This window comes from Vulpes lagopus, chromosome 2 (genome assembly GCF_018345385.1).
Source record: "Vulpes lagopus strain Blue_001 chromosome 2, ASM1834538v1, whole genome shotgun sequence".
Taxonomy (NCBI): Eukaryota; Metazoa; Chordata; class Mammalia; order Carnivora; family Canidae; genus Vulpes; species Vulpes lagopus.
In genome coordinates, this window is record NC_054825.1 from 25,293,442 (window position 1) to 25,318,787 (window position 25,346).

Consider the following 25,346-nt stretch of genomic DNA (forward strand, 5'->3'; position numbering starts at 1 on the left):
TCTTGACTTTCACTATGAGTAAGAGGAAGAGCCATTAAGGGGTCCTAAGGGGGGTGAGGGGCATGATCTGACTTGGATCTCAGGAGGAGTCTTCTGACTGGTGAGTGGAAATGGACCAGGAGAGGAGATAGGTGAGAGGCCATGAGAATTCCAGCAGCAACAGAGGGTGAGCTGCTGTCAGTATGTCTGGATTTCGATGATTGCATGTGGGCCATGAGGGTTCCTGGTGGTGCTGAGGGGCAGCAGTCAGTCCCACTTGCCAATCATGTGACCTTGGGCAGACCCCTCCAGCTAAGCTCGGCTGCCTCACCATTCTGTTGTATTGGTCAGGGTTCAACTAGAGAAACAGAACCAGGGGAGCTCCATGTCAAGAGATTTCTTGCCGGCAGCCCGGGTGGCTCAGTGGCTTAGCGCCGCCTTCAGCCCAGGGCCTGATCCTAGAGACCCAGGATCGAGTCCCACGTTGGGCTCCCTGCATGGAGCCTGTGCCTCTGCCTCTCTCTCTCTCTGTGTCTCTCATGAATAAATAAATAAATAAAATCTTAAAAAAAAAGAGAGAGAGAGAGAGATTTCTTGCAAGGATTTATCTTATACAATGGTTGGGGTTGGCTTTGCAAGTCCAAGATCCAGGTGAAATTTCCTCCTCAGTGAAGCCTTGGCTCTACCCTCAAGGCCTTTCAGGTCGTTGGCTCAGCACTGCTCCCCTCCCCAAAGTATCTAGGATAATCTTCCTCAAAAATAATTATGGACTTTGTCACATCTGCAAAAAACCTTCCCCAGAAACACCTAGAGTAGTGAGTGAGTGGTGAGGTAGCTGGGAACTCTAGCCTAGTCAGGTTGGCACATAAAACTGGCCGTCACACCTATAAAATGAAGTTGTCAGAGCAGCCACCTGCAGCAAAGTACAGAAGGTTCCAGGAGGTGATGCAGTGAGGGGGCCTTGCGCCTGGTGGTAGGGAGGGCCTGTCGCTAGTAGCTGTGCTTGGCTTCCTTGGTGAGCTGAGAAGAGGCTGGAGCAGGCTCCCCAGAGCAGAAGGTTCTCCTCACACCTAAAAATTTCAAGACCCAATGCCACTTTCTCGCTTCTGGAGGCTGCATTTCTCCACAGCCTGGCTGTGGAGTTCCAAGCTTCGCCACCAGGTGGGGGCAGGCGGCCGCGGATCGCGGAGTTTCGTCTCGGTCCTGGATTGTTGCCAGGCAGGGGGCCTGACGTGCCTTCCCTTCCAGCAGTCCTGTTGTGAGGATCTGCCGCCTGTTAAAATGCAAATGAGGTTACTCAAGAGTGTTTTAAGTTCTTTTGGGCAAGTGTTGATGTTCCTCCTGAAATCCTGTTTACTTTATCCTTTTCCTTGGAAAATTGGTGAGTTCAGGCCGGCTTCCATTTCACTGATCATAAAATTTGCATTACTGGATGAGTTAATGGGGTGGGTGTCACTCTGGTGAGCGCGAAGCATGGTGCTTGAAGATAAGAGTTTAGGCTTTGGGGTTAGATGGGCAGGCTTGAACCCCAGCTCTGCCAGGTGTTTGCTCTGTGACTGGCAGGTTGCTTAACCTCTGACCCTCACGGAAAATGGGGGTAAGTATAGTGTCTGTGTCGTTAAATGTAAGGACCAAAGTAGCAGAGGTCCTGGCACATAGCGAGCTCCCAATGACAGCAGCTACCACTGTTACTGGTTTGAGCATTGATAGATTCTGGAAAGAGGAGAGAAGTTGGTCTTACCTTTGATCCGTGAGTTAAATGACCCACTTGAAGCATTTATTTTCATTTTCAGAGCCCTAAGCCTGGCCTCGGAGGCGATAGAAGCTAGACCTAACCACTTCTGAGTAGTCTGTTGAGTTAAGAACCCGGATCTGGAGCCAGAGTGCTTAGTTTCAGACCCCAGTCCTGCCAATTGTGTGGTGTTAGGCAAGTCCTTAACTTCCCTGTGCCTCAGTTTCCTCGTCTGTGAAATGGGAATGTTGATACAACTTCATCAGGTTGTTTGAGGCTTGAATACCAGTTACTGCCTATGAAGTGTTAACTCCAGCACCATGCCTGGTACAGTAAATGCTCACTAACGATTAGGCCATTTTTATTATGAATAGGAGGCAGTGCCATAGGGATCCAGCTCTGAAACAGGAGGGACCTCTAGGTTTGCTGTTTGCCCCCCTCCAAAAAGTGAGCCCTCTCAATCAGATAGGAGAAGGTGGGGTGTGTGCTGTCTCATAATCGCTGGTAAACCTTATAGCAACCAGGGCGGACAGATAGTCTTGTCTGCATTTTATAGACCAAGGTAGGTTAAGGAACTTGGCCTGGGTTACCTAGCCAGGTACACACAGGATTTGCATCTGGCCCTTCTGTTAGCAATAATCATGCCTCGGATAGACCTCATTGGCTAGAATACTGCCATTGCACAAGGCTGAATCTGGCCCTTCTGATCCAGACTCTTCCGCTGACATCTGTTCCATCCTGGGCCAAGGCCCAAGGGATCCACAGGTGGCCAGGACTTGGGTTCTGAAGGCCCCTGGGAGGAGGATCCATAGACAGGGTTGGGGGCTACCCCAAGAGAAAATCACTGAAGTGTCTAGAAGGAACTGACTGGTCATCAGGGATTCTTAAATGGGGGAAAGGTTTCTTTACAAGGTGTGGCAATTATCCTCTTTGTTTATCTTTGTATGAATTTGGTTTTTAGTAAAGTAGATTTGTTTTAAAGTCCAAAAGTACAGGCTACTAGGAAGTGTGTCTGCCCCCCTCCCATAGAGGCAGCACCTAAAGGAGGAACTCTGCCTGTCTCAGGTGGGAGTGGGCAAAACTAGCCTCCTGCTGGCCACACCGCCCTGGACCCTGGAGCGAGGGCCAATGTGATGCAGAGAAAGTGGGTCTGTAAGGCCTCTGGGGCTGTCCTCCCCCAAGATGAAGCCCCCACTCCACCGTGGGCAAAGAGCAGAGTGAGCCGGGCTCTGTCTGGGCCCCAGGCCTGACCTGCTCACTGGCCACCGAAGGAAGGGGACAGACAGAGCACAGTTTGCCTTGCGCCTCTCATTTCTCTTAAGAGATTGCTGGTCCCTGGCCCTGTGGAGCTCAGGGTTCAACTGAGAGACCAGGATATTGTCAGGGACTCATTAATGAATGCAAGACAGGATAGGTTGTGATCCACAGGCTTTGGGAGTCAACCAGAAGGGAGCAGGGCTAGGCAAGATGGGGGAGGCCGGGGCTGAGCAGAGGGGTGGGCAGCTGCCTCCAGCGGGAGGGCCAGGCACCAGCAAGGACTCAGAGGCTGGAAGCAGGGTGAAGAATTTGAGATAAGGAGAGTTGTCCAACCCCTATTAGGAGTGGAGAAAGGGCTGGAGGAGGGAGGGGATGACAGGACTGGAGTCTCAAAACGAAGCTTTGGAGACTCCATCAAGCAAGACTTTTCAAAGCAATTTCCAAAGCTTTCTTGCCTGCCCGAGCCACCCATCCTCAGACGAGAAAGGCCCAGGCTGCTTGGCGAACATGGCCAAGATATTCCTGGCACCCTCCAACAGCCTGTTCCAAAAGTGGACGTGTCCCGTGAAGGCATCGCCTTCTGGCACATCTCACCCGGGCTGGTGTTTTTAAACAATTCTTATTTTTGTGGCTCCGGGTCCTCAGCCTGATGTCACCCCTGGAGTTCAAAGCCAACTAATTGGAAATGAAAGGAGTCTGATTGACCTGGCAGCTCCACAGCCAGCCCACGTGGCAGTGATGGGATGGAGAAAGTGAACATGCTGCTCACGTGTATGCATGTGCCACCACTCCCCCAGCCAGAGGCAGTGTGGCTGCACTGCTCTGGTGGCCTGGACACAAGGCACGGCTAAGCAGGCACGCAGAGGGCTCCTGGCATCACGTGCCTCACCCCCAGGTAGTCTTGATTCCCTTGGCCCTGCTTGCTTAGCTTCGCTCTGCCCTTTGCTCCTGTACCCCAGCTTCCGCTACCAAGAAAGCAGAAGGATGGCCCTGAAGGGAACAGCAAGTATAAAGGCAGGAGACGTGCTTCAGAGTCCTCAGCCTGCTCGCTGAAGGACAGGCTCCCGGGCCCTGCCCAGACCTTGCCAAATCAGCATCTCTGGGGGTGGTGCCCAGAATGTGCAGTGTTGATGGGCTCTCCAGGGATTCTGAGATGAAGCCAGGGATGAATCTGAGGTGGGTCATCCTTGTGGGTTGATGGTGGTGCAGTGAGGCTGCCCAAGGACTGGCGCCCTCATGATGCACCATGACTGGTGAGGCTGGCCTTGCAGGTACACTCAGCTGTCTCTCCAGTAAGGGGAGGGGGGTGGGCCACCAGGGGAAAGGGGACCCATCGGAGGACAGAGAACACTGGCTGGCCCAGCAGTCAGGGCTTGGAGAATGGCCGAGGGGCCTCCCCCACCACTGGCCTCCCTCCGGCCTCATCAGGAGGCAGTGATGAGACTCGGTCTGCCTTTTCTTTCCATGAGGTTGCCTTCTTAGGGGTAGGAAACACCCACATTGTGGTCCAGCAAAGAAATGCTTCCCACCGCAGCCCTCAGCCAGAAAATAATGTGTTCCTCACTTCGGCTTTTTGGTTTATAGGCATGTGACAAAAGAGGCAGCATTTCCAGTAATGATGAAGCCAGTGGAAAAACAAAGATTGGGGGAAATGTGCATTACTTATTATTTTAGCACCTTTTTCTGATCTAGAGTTACTTTGTTTAGAAACAGAAATGTGGCGTGTGTAACTTAGTTGGCTCATGGCATTTTTATAATTGGTCAGTACTGAAATGTGAAGGCGGAGAAAAATTTTCCAAAGTTTCAGTAAAAATTAGATGTTTGCAGGGGAAAAAAAAAGTTTTTCCCCGACTCTTTCTGCTTTGCCCCCTGGATCTTGCCATTGCCACGCATGACCCAGGCAGCTGGTATGAAGATGTCTTTGTTAATGTGAGAACTGGAGTCTTATATGAAGGGAACTGAGCCGTGTCAAAGTCCCATCACCTCCCTGTGCTCAGAAGGAAGAGCAGTCACCTGTTAGTGATCCTTCCCCCTGGCGCTGCTTCTGGGTAATGGGTGCAGTGTTGTAGGAAACCCCTCCGGCACGGGTGGGGGGCTTGCTTTCCCCTTGTGTTGGATCGGAGTCAGGGTTGGGTGCATCACTGTACCTCGCAGAGGGGTGAGGTCCCTATAAAGCTGTGATGACAGATGGTGACAAGAGGCCAAAGTAAGACTGTCTTTGTACATTGGCAGTGGTCCCCTGGGGAAACCTAGGAAATCTGCAGATTTAACACCCCTTGAGGCAGATCTCTCAGGATAGGACAAGTTCCTCTGGTCTGTCAGCCCCCTGCTGTGCACGGTCCCTCCCTGGAGCCTAGTGGTGCCAAGAGCCCTCTTGCTTGCATTTGATCACGGGATTGTGATGATTAGGGCTCTTCAACTTCATTGATGACATTGGTTGCTCTCTCTGCTCAAAATACACAGCTTAATCGACACTGGTGGCAGCTCTGCCCCAGGCGGACAGGTGGAGGGGGTGCCTTACAGGCCAAATCTATAGGAAGCGGTTTCTGAATGGATGTCGGTACTGGACTTCCTTGCTGGGATGAGCTGGTTCGTGCCAGACCTGTAGCTGACCTCACTGGCTCTGCCTTCTAGATTTCTCTAGTGAACATGCACACACCGCCTTTGCCTGGCCCTGCAGTAGAAGCTGTGAGGTACCAAGATGGATAGCATGAGGTCCCTGTCCTCAAGACTGTCAGTTGGGTGGAGGAGGTAGGAAAGCAAACAGCAGTAATGATACAACATCCAAGTGCTGTGGCGGAGGTGGGGCTGAGTGAGAGGGAGCCTGCCCGTGGGAGGCACACAGCCCTGCCTGGGGGTGCCGAGCAAGGCTTTCCACCCAGGCTCACTGAGGTTTTTAAATGAGTCAGCCTGGAGAAGAGGGAGAGCGGCCATACACAGGACATCTGGCCAGTCTCAGCATTAGCGGTGCCACGTCTTCTAAACTGGGCCAAGGCTCGTCCTCCATATCTCTACCGTATCTCCTGGGGGGCACTATTTCAGAGATGCTGTTGCAAATGGCCACTTGTTCGCTAAAGTTGTTAAAACTTAAAAAGCTCTAATTATAAAATTAATACGTGTGCCTGAGCTAGAGAGAACTTGCCTCATGGGCCACCTCTGACCCTTTTGTTATCATGGAGAGGACTCTGGCTTCCAGCTGTCTCTTGGGGGACACATGTCCTTGCCTGTGAAAGGAGCATGGATATGGATTCTATGCAATTCCAGGGTCATGCCCATCCTAGCCATGTGTTCGGCACCTAGACATGCTCATTAAATATCTGACTAATAGACTGATCGCCACTGGGGAAAGGCTCTCCAGCCAGGGAGTCTCCCCAGTGGTTGATGAGTGACCGTGATTGACAGAACAGAGAAAAAGCAGCCCTTTCATATCATAGGTGAAGACCAGGGGAACCCATTTTCTCACACTTAGGTAATGAGCCAGGACAGAGCACTCTGGGTACCGGTCTCAGTCTCCTTCCATTGGTCTCCTTCCTGGCTTCTCCTGGGGAGAGAAGCTCAGCATTAGCCAGAGATCCTCAGCTCTGGTGCCAAAGGGTTAACTCTGTGCTCCCCGGAGAACTCATACACTCCTGACCCTCCGCTGTCCTCCAGGCCCTCTCAGTTGTGCCTTCTGGGAATAGCTTGGTCACGTGTGAACCAGATGTGGGGATTTCCCAAGCAGTGATGTGTGCGCAGGCACACAGACACACATACACACACACACACACACACACACACACGCGCGCGCGCGCATACACACACTCACACTGCTCCGTTTACGTGGCATCTGAGAGCTCAGGGGATTGGTCCAGACCCACACAGAGCAAGAGAGGGGTGGGGGTGAGGAGAGGCCCAGGCGTTGCTGGCACACACCATGGGGGGATACTCCAAGCCCTGCTGAGCCCTGCTCCCAGCAGACATAGATAAGCCGGTTGTTCTTGCTCAGATTCCCATTTCCTGCAACATCCATCTTGCCATAGACCATAGTGGTTATGGATAAATTTTTTTAAAATCTCTTTGACGGGCTTTACAGCAGATGCTCGACCAGACCAAGCTAGGGATGTTTTGCCGGGCCTGGGGGGGGGCCTTTCTGTGAGTTTCTCTGCCTAGCACAAATGAGTCTTAGGGTCTTATTCTGGCCTGAGAAGGCCTTTAGGTGGCTCAAGAGGCAAAACCTGGACCAGAGAATATGCTGGGCCCTGAGTACCAAGAGGACCCTAGGGCAGTGGGGTAAGCCAGGCCTCAGTTTCCCCACAAAGTCATGGGACTAAGTATGAGTATGCACCCTTCCATCAGCCACTGAAGATTTACTGGGCACCACCTACTACGTTTGGGGTGCTGTGAGGATGCTGATAGGGTTAAAAGCCTGAAAGAACTTCAGATCTGATAGGAGAGACTCAACAAATTTGATTAAGCACCTATTATGTGCCAGATACTTGCTAGGGCTACAGCACTAGCCAGACATTCTGGAACCAGCTGACACAGTCAGTGAATGATATAGAGATCCTGCCCAGGGCAAGATGAGGGAGGTTAGTAGACCTTGGAAAGTGGGTCATCCTCAATGTCAGTTTGGGAGTGAACTCTGCCCCTAGCCCCCGCCCCCTTGTCCTGACCTGAGTCCCATTCTAGTTGATAGCACTGTCCAGCTGGCATTATGAGTCCTGCCCCAAAGGAAGGTCTCATTACAGATGTGAGGCTTTCAGGACTCTGCCCTGCTACATCACCCCCCACAGACTTCCACCTGAGGTGCAGCCTGCTGTGTCTGGCCTCTGCCTGCCCTCCAGTTGGGTCTGGGCAGCCCTGGGAAATGAGGGTGTACTTGAGGTGCTGGACAGATGGATGAGGGAGCCCCGCTGCCTCCCTCCCAAGCCCACCCGACTCTTGACACAGACAGGAATGCCTGGGTAAATATTTGCGCCCCCATGCCCCAAGCTTGGAGACATATGCTAGAGGGTCCAGTTCGTCATAGCCAGGGGCACCCTGCTGTGCACATGGTGGATGCTCATTAAATAATAGGAAGCGAAAATATATAAAAAGTAATAATAACAGGCAGTTGGTTCATTGATAATCTGATTACAAGAGTCCAGTCTGGAAAAAACAAGACATTGGACTTTTTGTGACCCTGGGATGGGAATGTTGGTTCTGGGTCCATTGCCCTTGACCTCTATCACTCACTCATGACTCTTGTGGAGACTGAGCCAGGGAGACAGACGGACCAAGGGGCTGGGGGCCAAGGGGCTGGGGATCTAGGGATCCCGCAGCTGCTCACCTCATCCCGCTTCCCTGGCCCCTGTTTCTGCTGTTGCCTCATCCTAACAGTTACTGGCTCTGGCTGGGGGAGCTGGTGGGTGGGGGAATTGGGAGGGGGGATAGCCCAGTTAGTGGGAGAGGACCACCAAGGCAGACCACCCCAGGGAGTGGGGAGATGGCTGGGATCCTGGAACTGGGAACAGTGTTAAGTTTGTCTCTTTTCTGCACACCACCGCCCCAGCATGGGGAGAGGTGAGAATCTGAGAACTGAGGGGGAGACCCAACCCACGGGGCTGCTTGGGGTCAGGCAGCAGCTGCTGAGAATGGGGCTCAGAACCCCGCTGGCCTCCCCACCCAGCACCCGTCTGTCCTCTGCCCACCCACGGCTCCTCCAGCTAACCTCAGCATCTGTCATTAACCAAGAGGCTTGGGGTCTTTTCAACAGGTGGAGGGAGGATGGCAGACCTGCCCCCCACCCTCTGGCAGGGCAGCCCCTCTCTGGGCAGCTGCAGAGCTCCTGGGAACCCCTCTGCCCACACCCATTGGGGCTGGGCTCTCTCTGTGGGGCCCCAGCCATGGCCTAGGTTGACGCCCTCGGACCTAGTCCCTCAGGGGTTATGGAATGGCTCCAACCCCCACCCCACCCCACCCCATTCCCCACCTGAGCAGGGAAACTGCAGCTCAGTGGCCTGAGGGTCAGAAGTACATTCCTTCCCTGGGTTGGGCTGCCCCCACGCAGACTCTGGATTCCAGGAAAGGCAGCTCCTGGGGAAGGAGGCAGACCCCTTCTTATTGAGAGCAAAATGAGTAAGAATATGGCTGCACGTCCAAAGGGAAGCCTGACAAATAATGAGCCTCCTTTGGCCAATGGTGGGGGACAATCTGGAGAAGGAAGTCCCCTATTGTAGGCCCCTTTATTCCCAGTTCCCAGCCAGCTAGCCTGCCTGGGCTCAGGTCTAGCTCAAGTCTTACTATTGGGCCTTAGGGAGAGGTTCATTTTTTACATCTGTAAAATACAGATTGTTGTGAGGATTAAATTAGTGTTCAGAAAGTGTTTAGCACAGGGCCTTACATGAGTGTTAGAAAGTGAGAACTGGGCAGCCCGGGTGGTTCAGTGGTTTAGCGCCGCCTTGGGTCCAGGGCCTGATCCTGGAGACCCCGGGATCGAGTCCCACGTCAGGCTCCCTGCATGGAGCCTGCTTCTCCCTCTGCCTGTGTCTGTGCCTTCTCCCTCTCTCTCTCTCTCTCTCTCTCTCTCTCTGTGTGTGTGTCTCATGAATAAATAAAATCTTAAAAAAAAAAAAGTGGGAACTGGTATAATTTTTCTAGCCCCAGCCCTGCCACTTGCTTGTTGTGTGATCTTAGGCAAATTCCTTGCCCTCTCTGGTCCTGAGTCCCCACATGCACCTTCTAGCTTTTTGGATACCACCAAGAAGCCAGAAATGTTGGTAGGGATAGGACCTGGAGACAATGGCTGGTCTTCCTATTTAGGATTTTCTTTCTGTCTTCCAGATGATACCTATCAGAAATCCAGCCCTACTAAATTTATTCTCGAGTACTTCTATTTATTTAGTTCAAAGTTCTGTGGCCCTGAAACCTCAGACCCTCGGCAGAACCGGCTACATAATTATGGGGCCTCTTGTTCATATATGATTAAAGATTTCAAATGAGGGACAGAAGAGCATTAAACCCAGCAGAGGGCTCTTCTAAGTGTGGGGCCCTATAGGATAGCCTGGATCCCATGTGCCTAAAGCTAACCTAGCTTTGGAGGCTGTGAGAGTAGGAGGCAGGGCCAGGGGTCTGAGCTGCCACATTGATCCCTTCCTGCTCCAATCCAGGGGCATGATTTTGTTTTCATGCCCTAAGTGTTTATGATGAGCTGGAGGCTGCTGCTCACTCTGGATCAAGTGCATGGAGTTGATCACGTGAGTAGGAGCTCTCATGCCTTACCATCTTACACTTCCAAACTTGGACCCATGTGGCTTGGGATTGGAATTCATGTTTGAATTATTGCTTGTTTTCTTTCTTAGCCATCTTAATTCATGCCTGCTTTCTTCCTGATGGCGTTCATATCACTTTGACCCTCATGCCCCTGTTTCTGATGCTCGAAGCGCAGTGACCTATTTCAGGCTCCCTAAAATGAATGTATCATGTAGGCCAAACTACTACTACTTTGTAAAGGAACTATTCTTTGCAAAGGACTGTTAGCCCTGGAGGGCTGCTATAAAGATCTGAGCTCCTTGCTGCCTGTGACCAGACAGTGCCTCCAAAAAGGAGTGCTCCACTCCTGCAAAGTAGCACCTCTTGATACACCTGGTAAGTGACAGAGCTAGCTGCTTTCAGGCCCTAGTGAGTTGATGGCTTGAAAGCAGTGGCTGAGTTTCCCCATGGCTTAGTCAAAAAAGAAAAGAAACATGGAGCCCATAGGAAACCCAAGAAATCCAGCCCTGTGAAAAGTTTAGTTGTATAAAAGGAGAAGAAAGATTAGGCTCCAGCAGATCTGTAGAACCCAGTTCAAGGCTATAGTGAGGGAAGAACGATAGAATTCCCAAGGAGGGAGAGGTCTTGAGGGCTTGAGTGCACCAAGATAGTGAAGAATGGAAGGACATGGAGAAGACGGGGGTGTTCATTCCATTTGGGGCCCCTGGCAGGGTCCCTGCATCTCCCCACCCAGGGGTCCCCAGGCAAGGTCTGTGGAAGCCGATGAGGTGAGTGACCCTGTGCCCTGGTCCCCTGAGCCCTTGCTTGGCTTTCACTCTCCAAGGAGTTTGTACTGCTGGCTGCTCTCCTGTCTCTCCCACCTGGGCTCAGAGCCCACTCTGGATTTATTAGTTTGAATGGGTGGGACTTGCTTTATACCAGAGCAGGATTCCTGGAAACATGGTTTGAGACTAGATTTTGGCAAATCCATCCCACTTCTCACTGCTCTGGAGTAGCCCAAGGTTAAAAGAAACCATATTAGGAACCAGTCCCTTTCCTAACTTCGCTCTATCCAGGTGTGTTCTCATGTAGTACTTGGGTGTATGTTGTCTGGAGGGGGAGGGGGTTCCTTCAAGTCAGGGCACCTATGCAATTGTTATTTGATTTCTCATAATCACCTGTACCTGACAAGAAGCAGGTTCAGCATCTAAGAAGTATCCTCGGGTCACCATATTTGGCCAGGACCTGCAGGCACCTGGTTTTCCAGGACCTGGCTTCTAGCTGATCTTGCAACACAGGAGCACTGGCTGTGGCGGGGATGGGAGTGCTATGGGAGGGCCAAGGGAGGGACCTTGTCTCCATGCCTCCTGCTTTCCGAGCACACACTCCTTCAGTCCCCAGCTTGTCCCTGTCACCCACTCCCTCTCTCTGTCACAAGGGCCTCATTCCTCCCCTTCCCAAACCTCTCACAGGCCATTGCACTCTCAAAACAACCCTGCAAAAAAGACGAGGTAAGTATTTTTATCCCCATTTTACAGAAGGAGCAGAGGCCCAGGGATAGGGCTAAGTACCCTAGGCTCAGGGAGCTGAGTGGCAGGGTAAACACCAGAACCAAGATTTAAAAAGAATTATTGCCTCAGTTCTCTGCCTTCTATGCTTCTTGAATTAATTGCTTTTTTCCCCTGAGTTTCCGTATATTGAGCATGTGTTTAAGTGGTTTTCCTTGGAAAGGAAAGTGGTCAGTGTCTCTAGAAAGATTTGTTTCAGCTGTAGAGCATTTGCACCATGGAGACTAGCAGGTTTCTGCTGGAAGAATCTAGTACATCACACAAGGATCTTGGCTATTGCTAGGTCCAAATGCTTGATTTTTACGGATGGGAGCATTGAGGTTCAGAGAAGTCAAGCCACTTGCCCAAGGTCACAGAGCTGGCTTTCAGCAAAGCCAGTTATGCAGATTCCCATTCTGGAGCCTCTCAGTTTCCACTGCCTCTGACCTTGCTCCATAAGACCCTTGGTTCTGTCACCAGGGGAGGTGGGGAAGAGACAGCACGAGGGCAGGAAACGGTTGGTTTGTATCGGTCACAGCTGCTCACTTGGCTATGGCTGCCCCTTGCTCCCTCATCCCATCCCTCTGTCTCTGCTTTCCCAGCCCAGAGCCAGCAGCCTTGTCTGCCTCCTGGCTGGAGGGCCAGGGTTTGTGAGCCAGGGTCTCTCCTCTGTTCATTGTAAGGAGGCTGGGGGTGAGATGGGGGGTGTCCTTCCCACCCTGGGAGAGGGCTTGCTCTGGTGGGCTGAAGACAAGGCACTGCAAAGCGGGAAAGATTTGGGGTGGGAGCAGCGGAACTGGATTAATTCTGCAGATCCAGGGAACTGGAAAATAAATCATGTTTTTAAAAAGACAGGCTCGTTTCTGGTCCACTTCCCATTTTCCTTTGGATAGTGAAGGAAAGGTCTGTTTCTGGGGGGTGACGGGGGTGGGCATGAGCTTGGGTTGTTCCACACTTAGCAGTGGGGCTCAGTTTCCAGAGGCTGAGAGATTTTTTCCTGTCCTGCTCCCCACTGCCTGCCCAAATGCCGAAACCCCAGGGGCTGGAAGAGAATCAGACCCTTCAGGATGATTATTGAAAAGATCATCCGGGCAGCATAGACCTTATGAGCATTTAGTCGAGGTGGGCCAAAGGCCCTCACTTCTCTCTCCTAGGATTTGGGGGTACCTCCGATGATGAAGACAACAGCTCCCCTTCTCTGACAGCCCTCATCTTCTAGCATGGGTGTTGGCAAACCACTGCTCATGGGCCAAGCCCAGCCCATCATGTAGTTTTATAGGCACTCAGCCCAGTCACTATTCTATAGATTATCAGGGGTTGCTTTGGTACCACAACAGCAAAGGTGAGTAGTCTTGACAGAGACCACATGGCCCCCAAATCCTGAAATGAAACATCGACTCGGGCCCTTTACAGGAAAAGTTTGTTAACCCCTGTTCTAGCATAACAAGTCTTCCTGGGTTCTCCAGGCCTGAGCCAAATAATTTCTCTTGGCTCACTGAAAGAGGTTAGCATTTCTCACAAGTTTTCCTTGTGAAGAACCCAAAAGAAACCAAAGTAGAAGGTGCACAAAGTAACAAAGCCAGCAGAGATGGTTAGAGATGTAGACCCTCTTAGCTGGGTCAGCACAGGGCTGAAGGGGGCCAGGAGGCGGGGGGTGGGCCTGGCACTGGGCCTGCCAAGGTGGTTAGAATGGCCTTGCGGGTGACAGCCCATCTGGCCACATTTGGGGTACAGCAGCAGGGATTTATAGTCCCAGCTTCAAGCTTCAGAGCGCCTGCTATGTCTACCTTGTCTCAGTCCTATCGGGACATGAAAAGTGGGCCAGTATAGCTCCTTTTGCCCAAGGAGGCTTCTGGCTGCAAGTCCTGGTGAGAGGCTCTGGCTACAGAATTTGTGTTTCTGGGTGCAGTCTCCCAGAGTCCCTCAACCCCTGATCCCAACTGACCTAGTGTTTGGGGGTATCTACAAGAAGGCATCCCTGACCGGGTGCCAGTGTTTTCTTGGCACATCCAGTATCAAACACTGTCTGGTTCTCATCCTTGCAGCTCCACAAGTATGATTTTCCTGGTTCCCCAGGGTTGGTTTGAACCAAGCTCACAGGAGATGTTGCCCATGGTGGCTAATAGTCATTGAGCACTGACTGTATACCAGGCACTATGCTGGGCACTTACTGCATATTACTTCATTAATCCTCATAGCTACCTAGAAAGTAAGTGTATCGTCTCATCTCGATTTGTACAAGTGAGGGAACGGGTTCAGGGAGGTTAAGTCCCTCAAAGGGGAGAATCCACACAGACTCTAGAGGCCTTGCTAAACCCGTCTGCCCGATCCCCTCTCTTCTGGTTTACGGTGAGAGCTAGAAGGGCCAGGCTTCCCACTTCTGCATGGGGAAGCCAGGCTGCAACTGGAAGGTGATTTGCTGAGCACAGGAGAATTAGGTGCTTTAGTAATGGGTGGTATCCACTGGTCACCTAAAATCTGTGGCCTTACATGAGATGGACACTGTACTAGCTGTGTGACCTTGGGCAAGTTACTTAACCTCTCTGGTTCATTTTCCTTATCTACAGAGTGGAGGGAGTACCACATCATTGTAGGTTTATTCTGAAAAGCAAATGAGTTACTGTAGTGCTCAGCATGATGCCTGGTGTATATAGTAAATGCTACGTAAACTTTTGCGGCTGTTATGGTTACCTTTACTATCTGTTATTGGGTCAGGCAGCTTTCCTGGCCACCACTGGGTGCCTCTCAGACTTGCATCTCAACATTTCTTTCTTATGGTCCCCACTTCAGCCAACACTGTGCTCCTTTGGAGGCGATGAGAAATTCAGCAGAGAAAGCATCAGGCTGATCCCAGACCTGGTTCCATTTCTGGCTCTGCTACTCTGCTTGTGGGAATTTGGGCCAGTCTCCTCCCCTGTAAAGTGGGGCAAAAAATGCATGCCCACCTGAAGGGATTGTCAGAGGCAGTAAATAAGTCGCTGTATACTATAGGTAGACTGTCAGTGCTTTTTACATGTTGACCCTCTGATATTCTAGAATTGTTTACACTAATTAAGCTGAGGGCTTTCTGCCTCATAACACTACTATATCACATCTCACAACATTCTTTTAGATTCTTTGACTTCCTCCTCTTTTGGCCAGAGGACAATTTCTAACCTCATTTCACAGATGAGGAAACTGAGGCCCAGATCAGACATGTCTGTCTGAGCCTGGGACAGAGCCCTCATCTCTGATGGTCACTAAAGGTCCCTATGCTTCTGGGTTGCAGTTGGGATGTTATGAGGCCTCCTGCCATTCTGCCGGGATTTGTCTTCCGCATTGGGTAGGGCTGGGGCCTGGGCTGGACAAGACATCAGAGCCCAGTGGTGTGGTGCCCCAAGACTGGAGACCGGCCTCCAGCTCTCTAACCCTGATGTTCGAGGTTCCAGGTCCACGCTGCTGAGCCTGCTGGCCTGGTGAGGATCCTGAGAGCCACCAGGCCCCGTGGGGCCAGCCACCCACCCACATGACCAGAGGGAAAGGTCCAGGCTGCTTTCTCCAGGCAGTGATAACCCGTGGGCCCCGTTCCAGGCAGGGATTGTGTAGGATCCTCTGCTCCAGAGGATTCCTGCATTTCGGCAGACACCTCATTATCCCTGTCCCAGCCGGCTGTGTCCCAGCGCCTCCGTAATCACTCGGGCCCACGCCCAGCAGCCAGCCCGAGGCCAGGAAATCACTCCCCGCCCCTCCCCCGCCTTCCGCTGCCGCCCGGAGCGGCGCCTGTAGCCACTCGCCTGGTGGACCTCCTGCCTGCCTAACGGTTCTCTCTCCTCCTCTGATTCTCCTCTCTCTCCCGCTGCTGCTTGCTCTCGGGGGCCTCGGAAGTGTGGCTCTCCAGCTGGGCTGAGTCTCCCAAGAAGGACGCGACAGGTACGGCCCCGCGTGCATGTGTGTGAGCATGTGTGTCCCGGGCGTGCACGTGGGGGAGCCGGTGCCCACCGGCCGCTGTCCGCATGCTTCCCCGCGGCGCACAGCCGCCCTGGGTTGGCACATCGGCCGTCCCCGGGGCCCCCTCTTCTCGCCCTCCCGTTCGCTGTCCTCCCTGCCCTCCTTTCACCCCTCTCTTAGGCCTCAGGTCCAACCTTGGAGCCTTCAGGGGGTGATGACCACAGAGCCCAGCATGTAAACCAACACACTCTGGACTCGGGGGGTGTGGCTTTGTCCCCTGCTCTGCCAAGTCCTGGCTGTGTGAACTTAACCTCTCTGAGCCGAGGCACTGCCACCTCCCAGGTGGCACTCAGGTGAGGGTGAGGCTGCTGTCATCTGTCAGCTCAGCTGGCCGTCCCGTGAGGTGGGCCGGCCAAGGACGGTCAGCCTCACTTCAGGCAGTTGACCTGAGGCAGAGAGCTGAAGTCTCAGACCCTCCCCAGCCTGGTTTCCAGTGGTCCTCACCGGGGAGCTGCAGCCTGACGGGGAATCCTGTGACTGACAGTTGCAGCACGCCCCAGAGCTTGGAGCTGCCTCTGCCTCAGTGGCCTTACCAGGCTTTGGGCTGCCTGGCCTAGATGGGCTTTGGGGACTCGGGCCTGTGCCTTGTGTCTAGACAGAGCTGGGCCAGGGGTCAGGGGCTTTCCTTTAGCCTCTGGTCTTACTGGACAGTGGCAGAGAAACCTAGACAGCAGATGGTGGCATGCAGGGGGGTGGGATTTCCAGAAGGGTCTTCTAGGAGCCCTCCATTTCTGAGAGTGCTACCTGACACAGACACCCACCACCACCACCCATTCTGCCCAAACCGGAGAGCAGAGATTCAGACTGAGGATTTGGGGGATGAGGTAGAGGGTCAGAGGTCAGGGGGTGGGCCAGCCCCAGCAGTCAGCCCAAGGCTCAGTCCCTCCCCACCACAGCTGTGGGCAGGGAACGGGAGATGGACATTGTGGCAGGGGGCAGGAGGAGAAAAGCACCAGGCAAGAGGACCCCTTGCCTGTCCCATGCTCCTTGCAGTCATTCTTCTGGTGGTGTCTGTGACGAGGGCCTGGGCCTGACTAATCACTGGGCTCCTGTCCCTTTTTCCCCTCTCCATGAGCCAGTGATCCAGAGCCCACTTGGCCCATAACAATACATTTTATTCACGAAACGTATAGCCTGGCCGCCCAGGGGCCTATAGAGAAGCCGGCAGGCCAAGTCCAGCCTGGGAGGAACCAGTTGTGAGGGGCTGGAGGGACCTTTGGTGGGATGCCAGGGTTTGGGGGGTCATTGAGAACATGGGGAGCCTGGGGCAGGGGCCACCACAGGGCTTGGCTTCTCAGGATGAGCCCAGCTGTTTGGAGTGAGAGTCTGAGGGGAAGCAGTGTGGGCTGGGGAAAACCAGCCAGACTAGGAGTTCAGGGCTGGAGTCTTGGGCAAGCCGCCAGCATTCTGGGCCTTGGTTTCCCCATCTGGAATGTCAGAGAGTACATGAGACAGGAAACTCAGAGGTAAGGGGCTGACGTGGGGGATCCTTGTAGATCAGAGTCCTCAGGCTGCTTAGCCTGGCATCCTCCCCAGAGTGGGCCCAGGGGGCTCTGATCTGGCTGTCCAGCTGGCAAGTATCCACTGCCTGCCAGGAGGTGCGGTTTGAGAGAGGCGTGTTTCAGGGACACAGCCGCAGCCACCCTTTTCCTGGCGCCTGTGGCCCTTGCCTTGAGCTGCCTGCTGGTTCTGAGGCTGCAGGGGAACCTGAACCTCTTCTGCTCCTCCCCAAATCTCCCATTTCCTGTTTGCTTTATAAACACTGTCTACAGTTTACATAGGGCATTAACCCTGTCACCTAGTTCCGGGCACAGAACAACCCATTGAGGGGAGGTACTGGTTGGTGTTGTACCTGTTGACAAATGAAAGCTCAGAGAGGTTAAGTGTCCTCCCTGGGGTCACAGAGCTACTAAGGGCAAAGCGGGACTGGACCTCAGACCCTCCAACTTGAATTTTTTTCTTTTGCATCATGAATCTCAGGCAGCTAAGGCCAGTGCCATGTCCTATGGCACCAGTCCTGGGGCAGGTACTCTCATCAGGAAGACTGTTGTCAAAAGCACATGGTAAATTGGGGCTAAGTGCCCCCACAAAATGAACACCATACCTGGAGTAAAATCAGGCAGCTCCTGGAGGGTCAGAGATGGTTGGTAGAGTTGGGGTTGGTGGAAGAAGGGAAGGCATTCCAGGCACAGGGGGCAGCTAAGGCAAAGGCTTGGAAGTAAGAACCCACATAGAACAAACAGTGTGGTGGGCACATATTCACTCTGTGTTCAACACATATGTTGAATCCTGAATGCTGTCTGGAATGGGGGGGTTATGGGTCAGGGGACTCAGATTGTCAGAAAGAATTTGGCCTTTATTCTGTAGGCAACAGGGACCCATTAAAGGTGTTGGAGCAGGGGACTGACTTGGCAAAAGCCTCGTTTAGAAGTTTAAGTTGGCAGCCAGCATCAGGCAGGAGCCAGGAGTCCATCCAGGTGGTAGCTGGAGGAATGCAGGTGTGGGGAAGGGCTCGGGGAAGTCGCCAGAGTCCTAGCAGATCCAGCCAGGGGCTCTGAGTAACAAGGGGCCAGTAAAGTTTCCCTGGACGAAACTGGTACAAGATCCCCTCCCAACCTGGGAAGGGCTCTCTTCCCTAGAAGGGGTCCAGCCCTTCTCCCTGCCTCTGTCACACCCTTCCCATCTAAAGACTAGAGGCTCCATCCACTGCCCCTCCTCCTCCTCCTTTGGGCTGACTCCTCCAGCCCCCAATTTTCCAGGCCTTGGCTGGGAGGGGATCCAGGGCTGCCTCTGTGGGATGACATCACCCACCGGCCCGCCTGCCGAGTGGTTTCTCATCTGGATACCTGCTCCCAGTGCACGCCTGCCCGGGCAGCCCTGGGCAGGCAACATCCTGAGAGGCAGATGCCAGAAGAGGGAGCTGGGAGCCTGCATGTGCTGGGGGAGGGGAGAGCAGCCAGGAGGGCACAGTGTCTGTCCATCTGGCCATCCCACAGCCTTTGGAGCCTACTCCAAGCAGTGCCACCGCTGCCTTCTGTGCTTTGGAATCCCTGGAGAACATTCTCTTAACTTTTCTACCTGTGTCCCAAGAATGTCAGTCTTCAGAAAGCTTAAGCCAGTTTTCCAAGAGGCTGTGGGGGCGGGGGTGGGGTGGGGGGGTGGGGGGGTGGGAGGGTGGGGGAGGCAAGGTGGTGGGAGCAGGATTTTTCTCCTCTTTGAAATCTTGCCTTAGATTTCCTTGGATTAAAATAAACTGAGGTCTCTTCACTCCCCAGCACCCCTACTTGTCCTCTAGCAACTCCTGGCCACAAACTCACTGCTTCTTTCCCTTCTGTGCCTGTTTCCCCATCCCCCCTTTCCCCTTCCATAGTGGTCTACTTTTCCCGAGTGTCAGAGGTGAGGCCCTGCCTGGTTTATGTGTAGTGGCTCAAATCAAGCACTCTGTTCATCTGCCTGCCCATTTGTTCATTTCATCCATTCATTTTGCAAACACTTAGCGAATGCCGGCTCCCTCGTGGGCCCTGTGGTCTGCTCCACAGATGTAGCAGCAGTCAACAAGAAACTGGAACACCCCAGTCTTTATTAAACACCAACTGTGTGCTGAGTGTGTAAAGATAGGGTGAGGCAGGCTCCCTCTGGTACCCAGGGATCAGTGGCTCTCTGCAGGCGGCATGTGGCAGAGAAGTTAAGAATATGAGTGACCCCGTCTAGTGGGTGTGGGTTCAAACCTCAGCTGTGTGATCGATCTTAGGAAAAGTGTTTAGAACCTACCAGACAGGGTTGCTGTGAGGATCCAGGGAGTCAACAAAATGATGCGGTCAGGTGCTTGGCACAGTGCTGACCCTGAGCGAGCACCTGAGGGTCTGCTGTTAATTGTCAGTATAATCCGGGCTCTTGGGATTTGGAAGCCCTCTAATCCACTGCAAACTCCTCTTTTCTGGTTGTATCCTGAGTTTTCCTTTCCCACAAACTGGGAAGGGAGCCCCTGCATCTCACAGGGCAGGGGTTGGGCCTTTTTGTGCTAGGTTCACTGCAGAGGTGCTCTTGGCCACAGAGGCCCTGCCATCCGCCCAGGGCACAGTGGGAGGTAGTCTCTGTCAGCACTGTGCCCTGTACTGCCTCTCCTGCTGCCATCTGGCTAGCAGGGGCAGGCACAAAAGCTGGCCCCATCGGAGTGCAGAGCGGACTGGCCCTGCTGCCCAGCTGTTGGTTGCATTTTTGCCTGAAATCCGATCCTGGCTTTGGTGGAGCAGCCTGGGGCTATGCGTGTGCATATCCATGTGGCAGGGCTCAGCAGGGACAGGGTCCCCTCTGGGTGTCCAGAGGACTGTTCTAGGGCTGCAGGGCCCACGCCCCATGGGAGAAAACCATCAGGGGCAGTGGGTTTCTTTCCTTCTGTTGCTCCCTGCCCTGGGTAGGATGGGGCCTTCCTTAAGGAAAGATCCAAAAGTCTAAGCAGTGCTTCTCTGCCCCTGGCTGCACGTGAGAACCACGGGGGAGGAGGGAGTGTCTAAAAAATACCCAGGCCAATTAAACCTGGACCTCTGGGGGTGGGACCCAGGCATCAGTATTCCTTAAAAGCCCCCCAGGCAATTCTGTGGAGCCAAGTTGAAGATCATTGTGCTAAAAGAATGGGTGGAAACTAAAATCAGAGATCTGGTTCTTTACTGAAGAGATGGGCTTGAAACCTGAAACACTGAGCGAATTTGGTTCTCTGCATAGTAGCTGTGTGAACTAGGGCAAACCTCTTGATCTCTCTGGGCCTCTGAGTTGTCTTTTGTGAAATGAGAAAGTAGAAAGGTTGTGGTGAGGATAAAATGGTACAGTGCACATGCTTGACACAGAACATTTGCCGAGTTGGGCTCAGGTGTGTAAGGAAGGTGGCTGTATGCTAAAGCACCAAGGGATAGGGAGCCTAGGGACCCTCAGCCATTTCTACAGCCATGCAGGTGGTGTGAATCCCCTAGCCTTCCAGGACATTGGCAGATGTGTAGGTGATAGACACATAAAGTGTGCTAGGAATTCCCTTTGGGCTGCGGGTGTTCTGGGAAGGCTTCCTGTAAGAGGTGACCATTAATAGGTCTCTGGTTTGTGGTTCCTTTCAGCTCCTAGCAGGGCCTGCCCTGTCTTAGGTGTGTTGTCCCCACCTCTGGGAGCCTCCAACCCATCTGCCCTCCTTCTGCAGAGTCCCAGCTTTTGACCTGTCAACTGCCAGAGGGTGGCTGGAGACTTCTCAGAACCTGACCACAAGGCCCAGCACTGTAAGGGAGAGGGAGACTGAGTCAGTCTCCATGTGGTCAGAGGGCAGCAGCCCGGCCCGAGGAAAGCCGGCCTAAGGCCGGTCTGTTTGCATCAGGCCGTTGGGCTCAGTGGCAGCGCCTTGGTGAGCTGAACTTGAGGAAAAGTTGGCGGGGGGCGGGCTGGGCTCGCCTGGCTGCTGGCTGCTGGCGCTGGGACTTTCTTCTTGGGTTTCAAGTAAACAGTCTCAGCCCTCCTCCCCCTCCCCTGCCTCCACCCCTGGCTCCTCATTCGATGGGTCTCATGTGTTTCTATTTAAGGGTTGCGAGTAAACCCCAGTGATTGGCGGCCTCAAACCCTCTTGACTTCTCGCCTGGGCCCGGGCTGTGGAGACTTCTCTCCTGCTTTCTCCCTCTCCCTCCCGAGGGGAGGACCACTGCCTCTCCGGGTTCACAGGGCTGGGGGAGAGGCAGCAGCCCTCCGCCTCGCTTCGCCCCCCTCTCGCTCTCCCTCTCTCTCCCTCTCCCCCCTCTCCCCCTTCTCCCCCCTCTCCTCCGCTCGGCCTCAGCTCTCATGGGCGGCCCTCCCGTCCCGCCCCTGCCGGCCCAGGGGTCTGGGGAGACCACGTCCGCACCAGGCCTCTCCTCCCGCTCGCTGGCGCCGGGCTGTGACTGACTCCCCTCCGCGGCGGGCTCTTGCTCTGTTTCCCGGGCCTCCGCTCGTCCCCGGCTGGCCCCCTCCCTCCGGCCCGGCTCCCCATGTCCCCCGGTCCCCGCGGCGCAGCGGGCCGGTGTGGGGCCCTGCTATATGGCCTGTCCTTGGGCCCCGGCGAGCTGCGAGCCCTGGCTGCGGGCAGCCCCTCGGAGCGGCAGCGGCGCTGGCGACGGAGCAGCCTCCCCCGAGGCCGATGGACAGGGGGCGCCCCGGCCGCGGGGCCATGGCCGGCCGCTGGCTCACCGCGTGCTTTCTGCCCTCGCCAGGTGCCGACACCAACGCCGAGCCCATGATCCTGGAACAGTACGTGGTGGTGTCCAACTATAAGAAGCAGGAGAACTCGGAGCTGAGCCTCCAGGCCGGGGAGGTGGTGGATGTCATCGAGAAGAACGAGAGCGGTGAGTGTCCAGATGGCCCGGCCTGGCTCCGGGACGGGCAGGCGGATGGACGGATGGGTGGACGGCGGGACAGACAGGCGGCTGGCTGGTTTTGTTCCTACCTCCTCCCCCACCTCCGCAGCTGTACGTTATTTCCATCTGGTGGGGAGAGGGCTGAGGAGGCCGAAGTTTCCCCTGTTGGTTTGGGCTGCAGGCCAGCACTTTGCCTGGTGGTGGAAGAATGTCTCCCCAGCTCGGGGCAACGAACCTGCTGTGTGCACTCGTGTGCGTGCGACGCCAGGGCGGCGGAAGCCGGTTCCTCGGCCCCGCCCCTGTGCAGGGTCCCCGGGCCCATGGAGGCCACAGGGGAGGCAGCTCCCGGCTCCGGGGCACTGCAGGGCAGCTTCGCGGGTTGGCACCGTCTTCCAAGCCAGGGTCCGGGCAGGGGCGAGAGCAGCCCACGAGCTGGTGGGGAATCTGGCCGTGACGTCACCACGGGGGCCAGGATTCTTGGGCCCTGGCCGGTTGTCTGAGGAAAGGCTAGGCCTGTGGGGTTTGGCTCGTGTCTGGGTGGTGAGCTGACTGCCCCCTGCAGAGCTGAAGGCTGCCAGGACCTGGGAAGAGGGCCCAGACAGGGGGAAAGGGGGCCGGGGAGGGCCCTACAGCAGCTGCCCTGTCATCAGTAGTAGTTGAGGCTTTGTCTCGTCTGGGGCCCTACCCACCGTTCTCGAGGGGCTCCTGGTTCCATGGTCCTCATAGGGGAACACAGTGCGGCAGGCATCTCTGCAGGTGGAGAGAGGAGGGCATGAGTCAGTGGGTCTGAGCTGCAGGGTCTGCCACCAGCAGCTTGCCCATGTCCTGCTGGGGCTTGAATTTGTTCCTGGCGGGTTTTGTTTTGGTTTCAGTTAGCGGCAGGGGAAGGCCTCGTGGAACAGGATCCTCTTTGGGCAGTGTTTGGACACTCCCAGAAGGGAGGGGCCTGTTTTCCTTTTCCTGTCCTACTCTGTTCCCTTCCCTTCCAATACTTTGAGCCCTGAAAGGAGGGCAGGCCAAAGGACTGTACCCATTCTATAGATGGAGTAACCGAGGCATAGACAGACTGAGGGGAAATGAGTCACCTGAGGATGAAAGCAGAACAGGGACATTCCTGGGCCCCTGATCCCTATTCCTATGCAGCAAATAGCTGTAGAGACACTGAGGAAGTGCCAGCAGACCTCCTGGGGGAGGTGAGCTCAGGCTCCTGCTGCAGGAGGCTCAGGAACCGTGTTCCCTGAGAAGGGAGCAGTGATGCCGGCCTTGGTATGACTCCTGGCCCTTCTGGGTGTGGGATCTTCACAGACCTTTCAGAGAAGTCAGGCTTTGTCCTTGTGCCTGGAGTCATTGGCAAGGTGGTTGGCTGAGGCAGTCCCTACCTGCAGAGCCACACCCCTAGCCTAAGGCCTGAGCCCTTCACCCCAGGCACCCACACTGGTCTCCTACCTGCACACCTTTGCCTTCAGCCTTTGTCATAGTATCAGCCCTACCTACCCATCCCTGCCTCATATCCCTCCTACCCTCTACCCATGCCCCTGGAAAGCTGGCATTGTCACAGGGGCCTGGCTCTGGAAAACCTCAGCACCTTCAGACCCAAAGGAAGGGATCTCTGATGGTGGAATTGGAGGCACCAGCTGAGAGAGATGTTTTGGAGCTTGCTCCAAGGGGAGAAATGTGCCCACTTCTCTGTATAAGGTCAGGGCTCCTCAGAAGTAGAGTTCTGGCTTAGGGACCCTCCTGCCACTTCACCTGCCTTGTATCACCAGCACAGCAATATAACCTCACAGGGATGAGCCCCTGTTTCTGGATATCAGCCACTGGCCAGGATGGAGAAGACCCCACGCAAAAGGAAGTCAACATACTCTGAGACTCTGATTCCCAGAGACATCCTCCCTCTACCTTTCCATCCCATACCCAGTTCCTGAGAATACTTAAAAGTCCTGCCTAGCATGGAGGGCGGAGGGAGGGAATTGGGGGGTGGGGTGGAGCTTGACACAATCAGGGCCTGGAAAAAATGTAGAGACACCTCCTCTCCTGAGGAGTCCCTGATGGCTGTGTGAGGGGGCTCGAGCAGCCTGACTCCCCAGTCTGACACACAGATCCTCTGAGGGAGATACTGGCCCTGGAAGCTAGATTTGGCCCACCACCTATTGGCTGGGTGGCTTCAACTCCTTTAATCCCTCTGGACCTCAGTTAACCTTTCTGTAAAATGGAGATAATTTGGTGGCTTCTTGGAAGGAGTTGCTGGAGTAATGACCTCCCTGAGCCCTATCCCAGATCTGAACTCCATGGCTGGGAGACTCTTTAGGGCCCTAGGTGTCAGATAGAGCCTCCCTGAACACGGCCTTTCTACTTCTAGGACTTTTGTATCTTTACTTTTGGTGGAGATAGCTGCTCAGCAGCAGATGTTTGCACAGGGACCTTGGAGTGCTGTGTCCACCATGCAGACCCACACTACCCGTTGTGGTCAGAAACCAGGGGACCTGGAGTCTACCAGTTTAACCAGAGGAACTAAGTGGGTGGAGGGGAGAAAGCAGGAGGACCAAACTGCAGATCCTTGGGACAGTGGTTTCCCAGTTCAAGGAAGTTGGACTCCCGAGGTCGGGGGAGGGGAGGTGTGTTGTGCATCCTGTAAGCTGGCTTTTGGAAGGAGTGGTGAGTGAGGCTTTTGAACTCTGTAACAAAGACCCAATTGTTATGCTTCTGACCTTGGGACATGGTGGGTGTGTTAAGGCATTTCTTCCACTTCTAATTGTTGGGGCAGTAGCCCCAGTTAGCCCCATCCCCACGCCCCAGGGCCTTGCCTTGCCCACTGAGAGTGGGGACTCTGCCTGCATCTACTTCCTTCTTGGCTAGAAGTCCTTCGAGAAGAATGTCCATAGAGGGGTCCACCAACCTCTGGCTCTGTCTGCCCATCTGAGCCCTCTGGCTGGGACCATAGCCACCAAGTGATTTGGAGGTGTGGTTGTGCCAGGGCTCTGTAATCTCGTTGGTCTAAAGACAGATGTGTCTGGAAGGCAATTCAGAGTCAGTAAATAGTAAACACCAGGTGCCATTTCATATGTCTCATTTTACTGGAATCAGGAAATGACCCCATGGGTAGAAGGCTCTTGAAAGATTTTGTGGCTGAGGTAACAGGCTAAGAGGTTAAGTTGTCTTAGAGTCCAACAGCTGAGCTCTCTGCCCTCTATAGAGGACATGCAGGGAGGGTGGGAATGAGCTTATGCTGGGTAGGATGGCCACGAGCTGGTGACGCCACAGGTTGGGGAGAGA

General features: G+C 54.3%; 1 protein-coding gene and 1 non-coding gene across 6 annotated transcripts in view; one reads left to right on the top strand and one right to left on the bottom strand.

Moving 5' to 3' along the window:
* SH3PXD2A (SH3 and PX domains 2A) overlaps positions 1-25,346 on the top strand; it is a 242,331-nt gene that overhangs the window by 170,143 nt on the left and 46,842 nt on the right. For 3 of the 5 annotated variants that reach the window (XM_041746521.1, XM_041746519.1, XM_041746522.1), the window contains 2 exons: positions 15,589-15,633; positions 21,930-22,061. In XM_041746521.1, the coding sequence (XP_041602455.1) occupies positions 15,589-15,633; positions 21,930-22,061 (177 nt within the window). The remainder of the gene's footprint in view (positions 1-15,588; positions 15,634-21,929; positions 22,062-25,346) is intronic. The other 2 variants (XM_041746520.1, XM_041746523.1) reach the window with 1 other exon arrangement.
* On the bottom strand, positions 2,267-2,401 carry LOC121485874. The gene has a single exon (XR_005986383.1). It is a non-coding gene; the product is annotated as a U4 spliceosomal RNA (small nuclear RNA).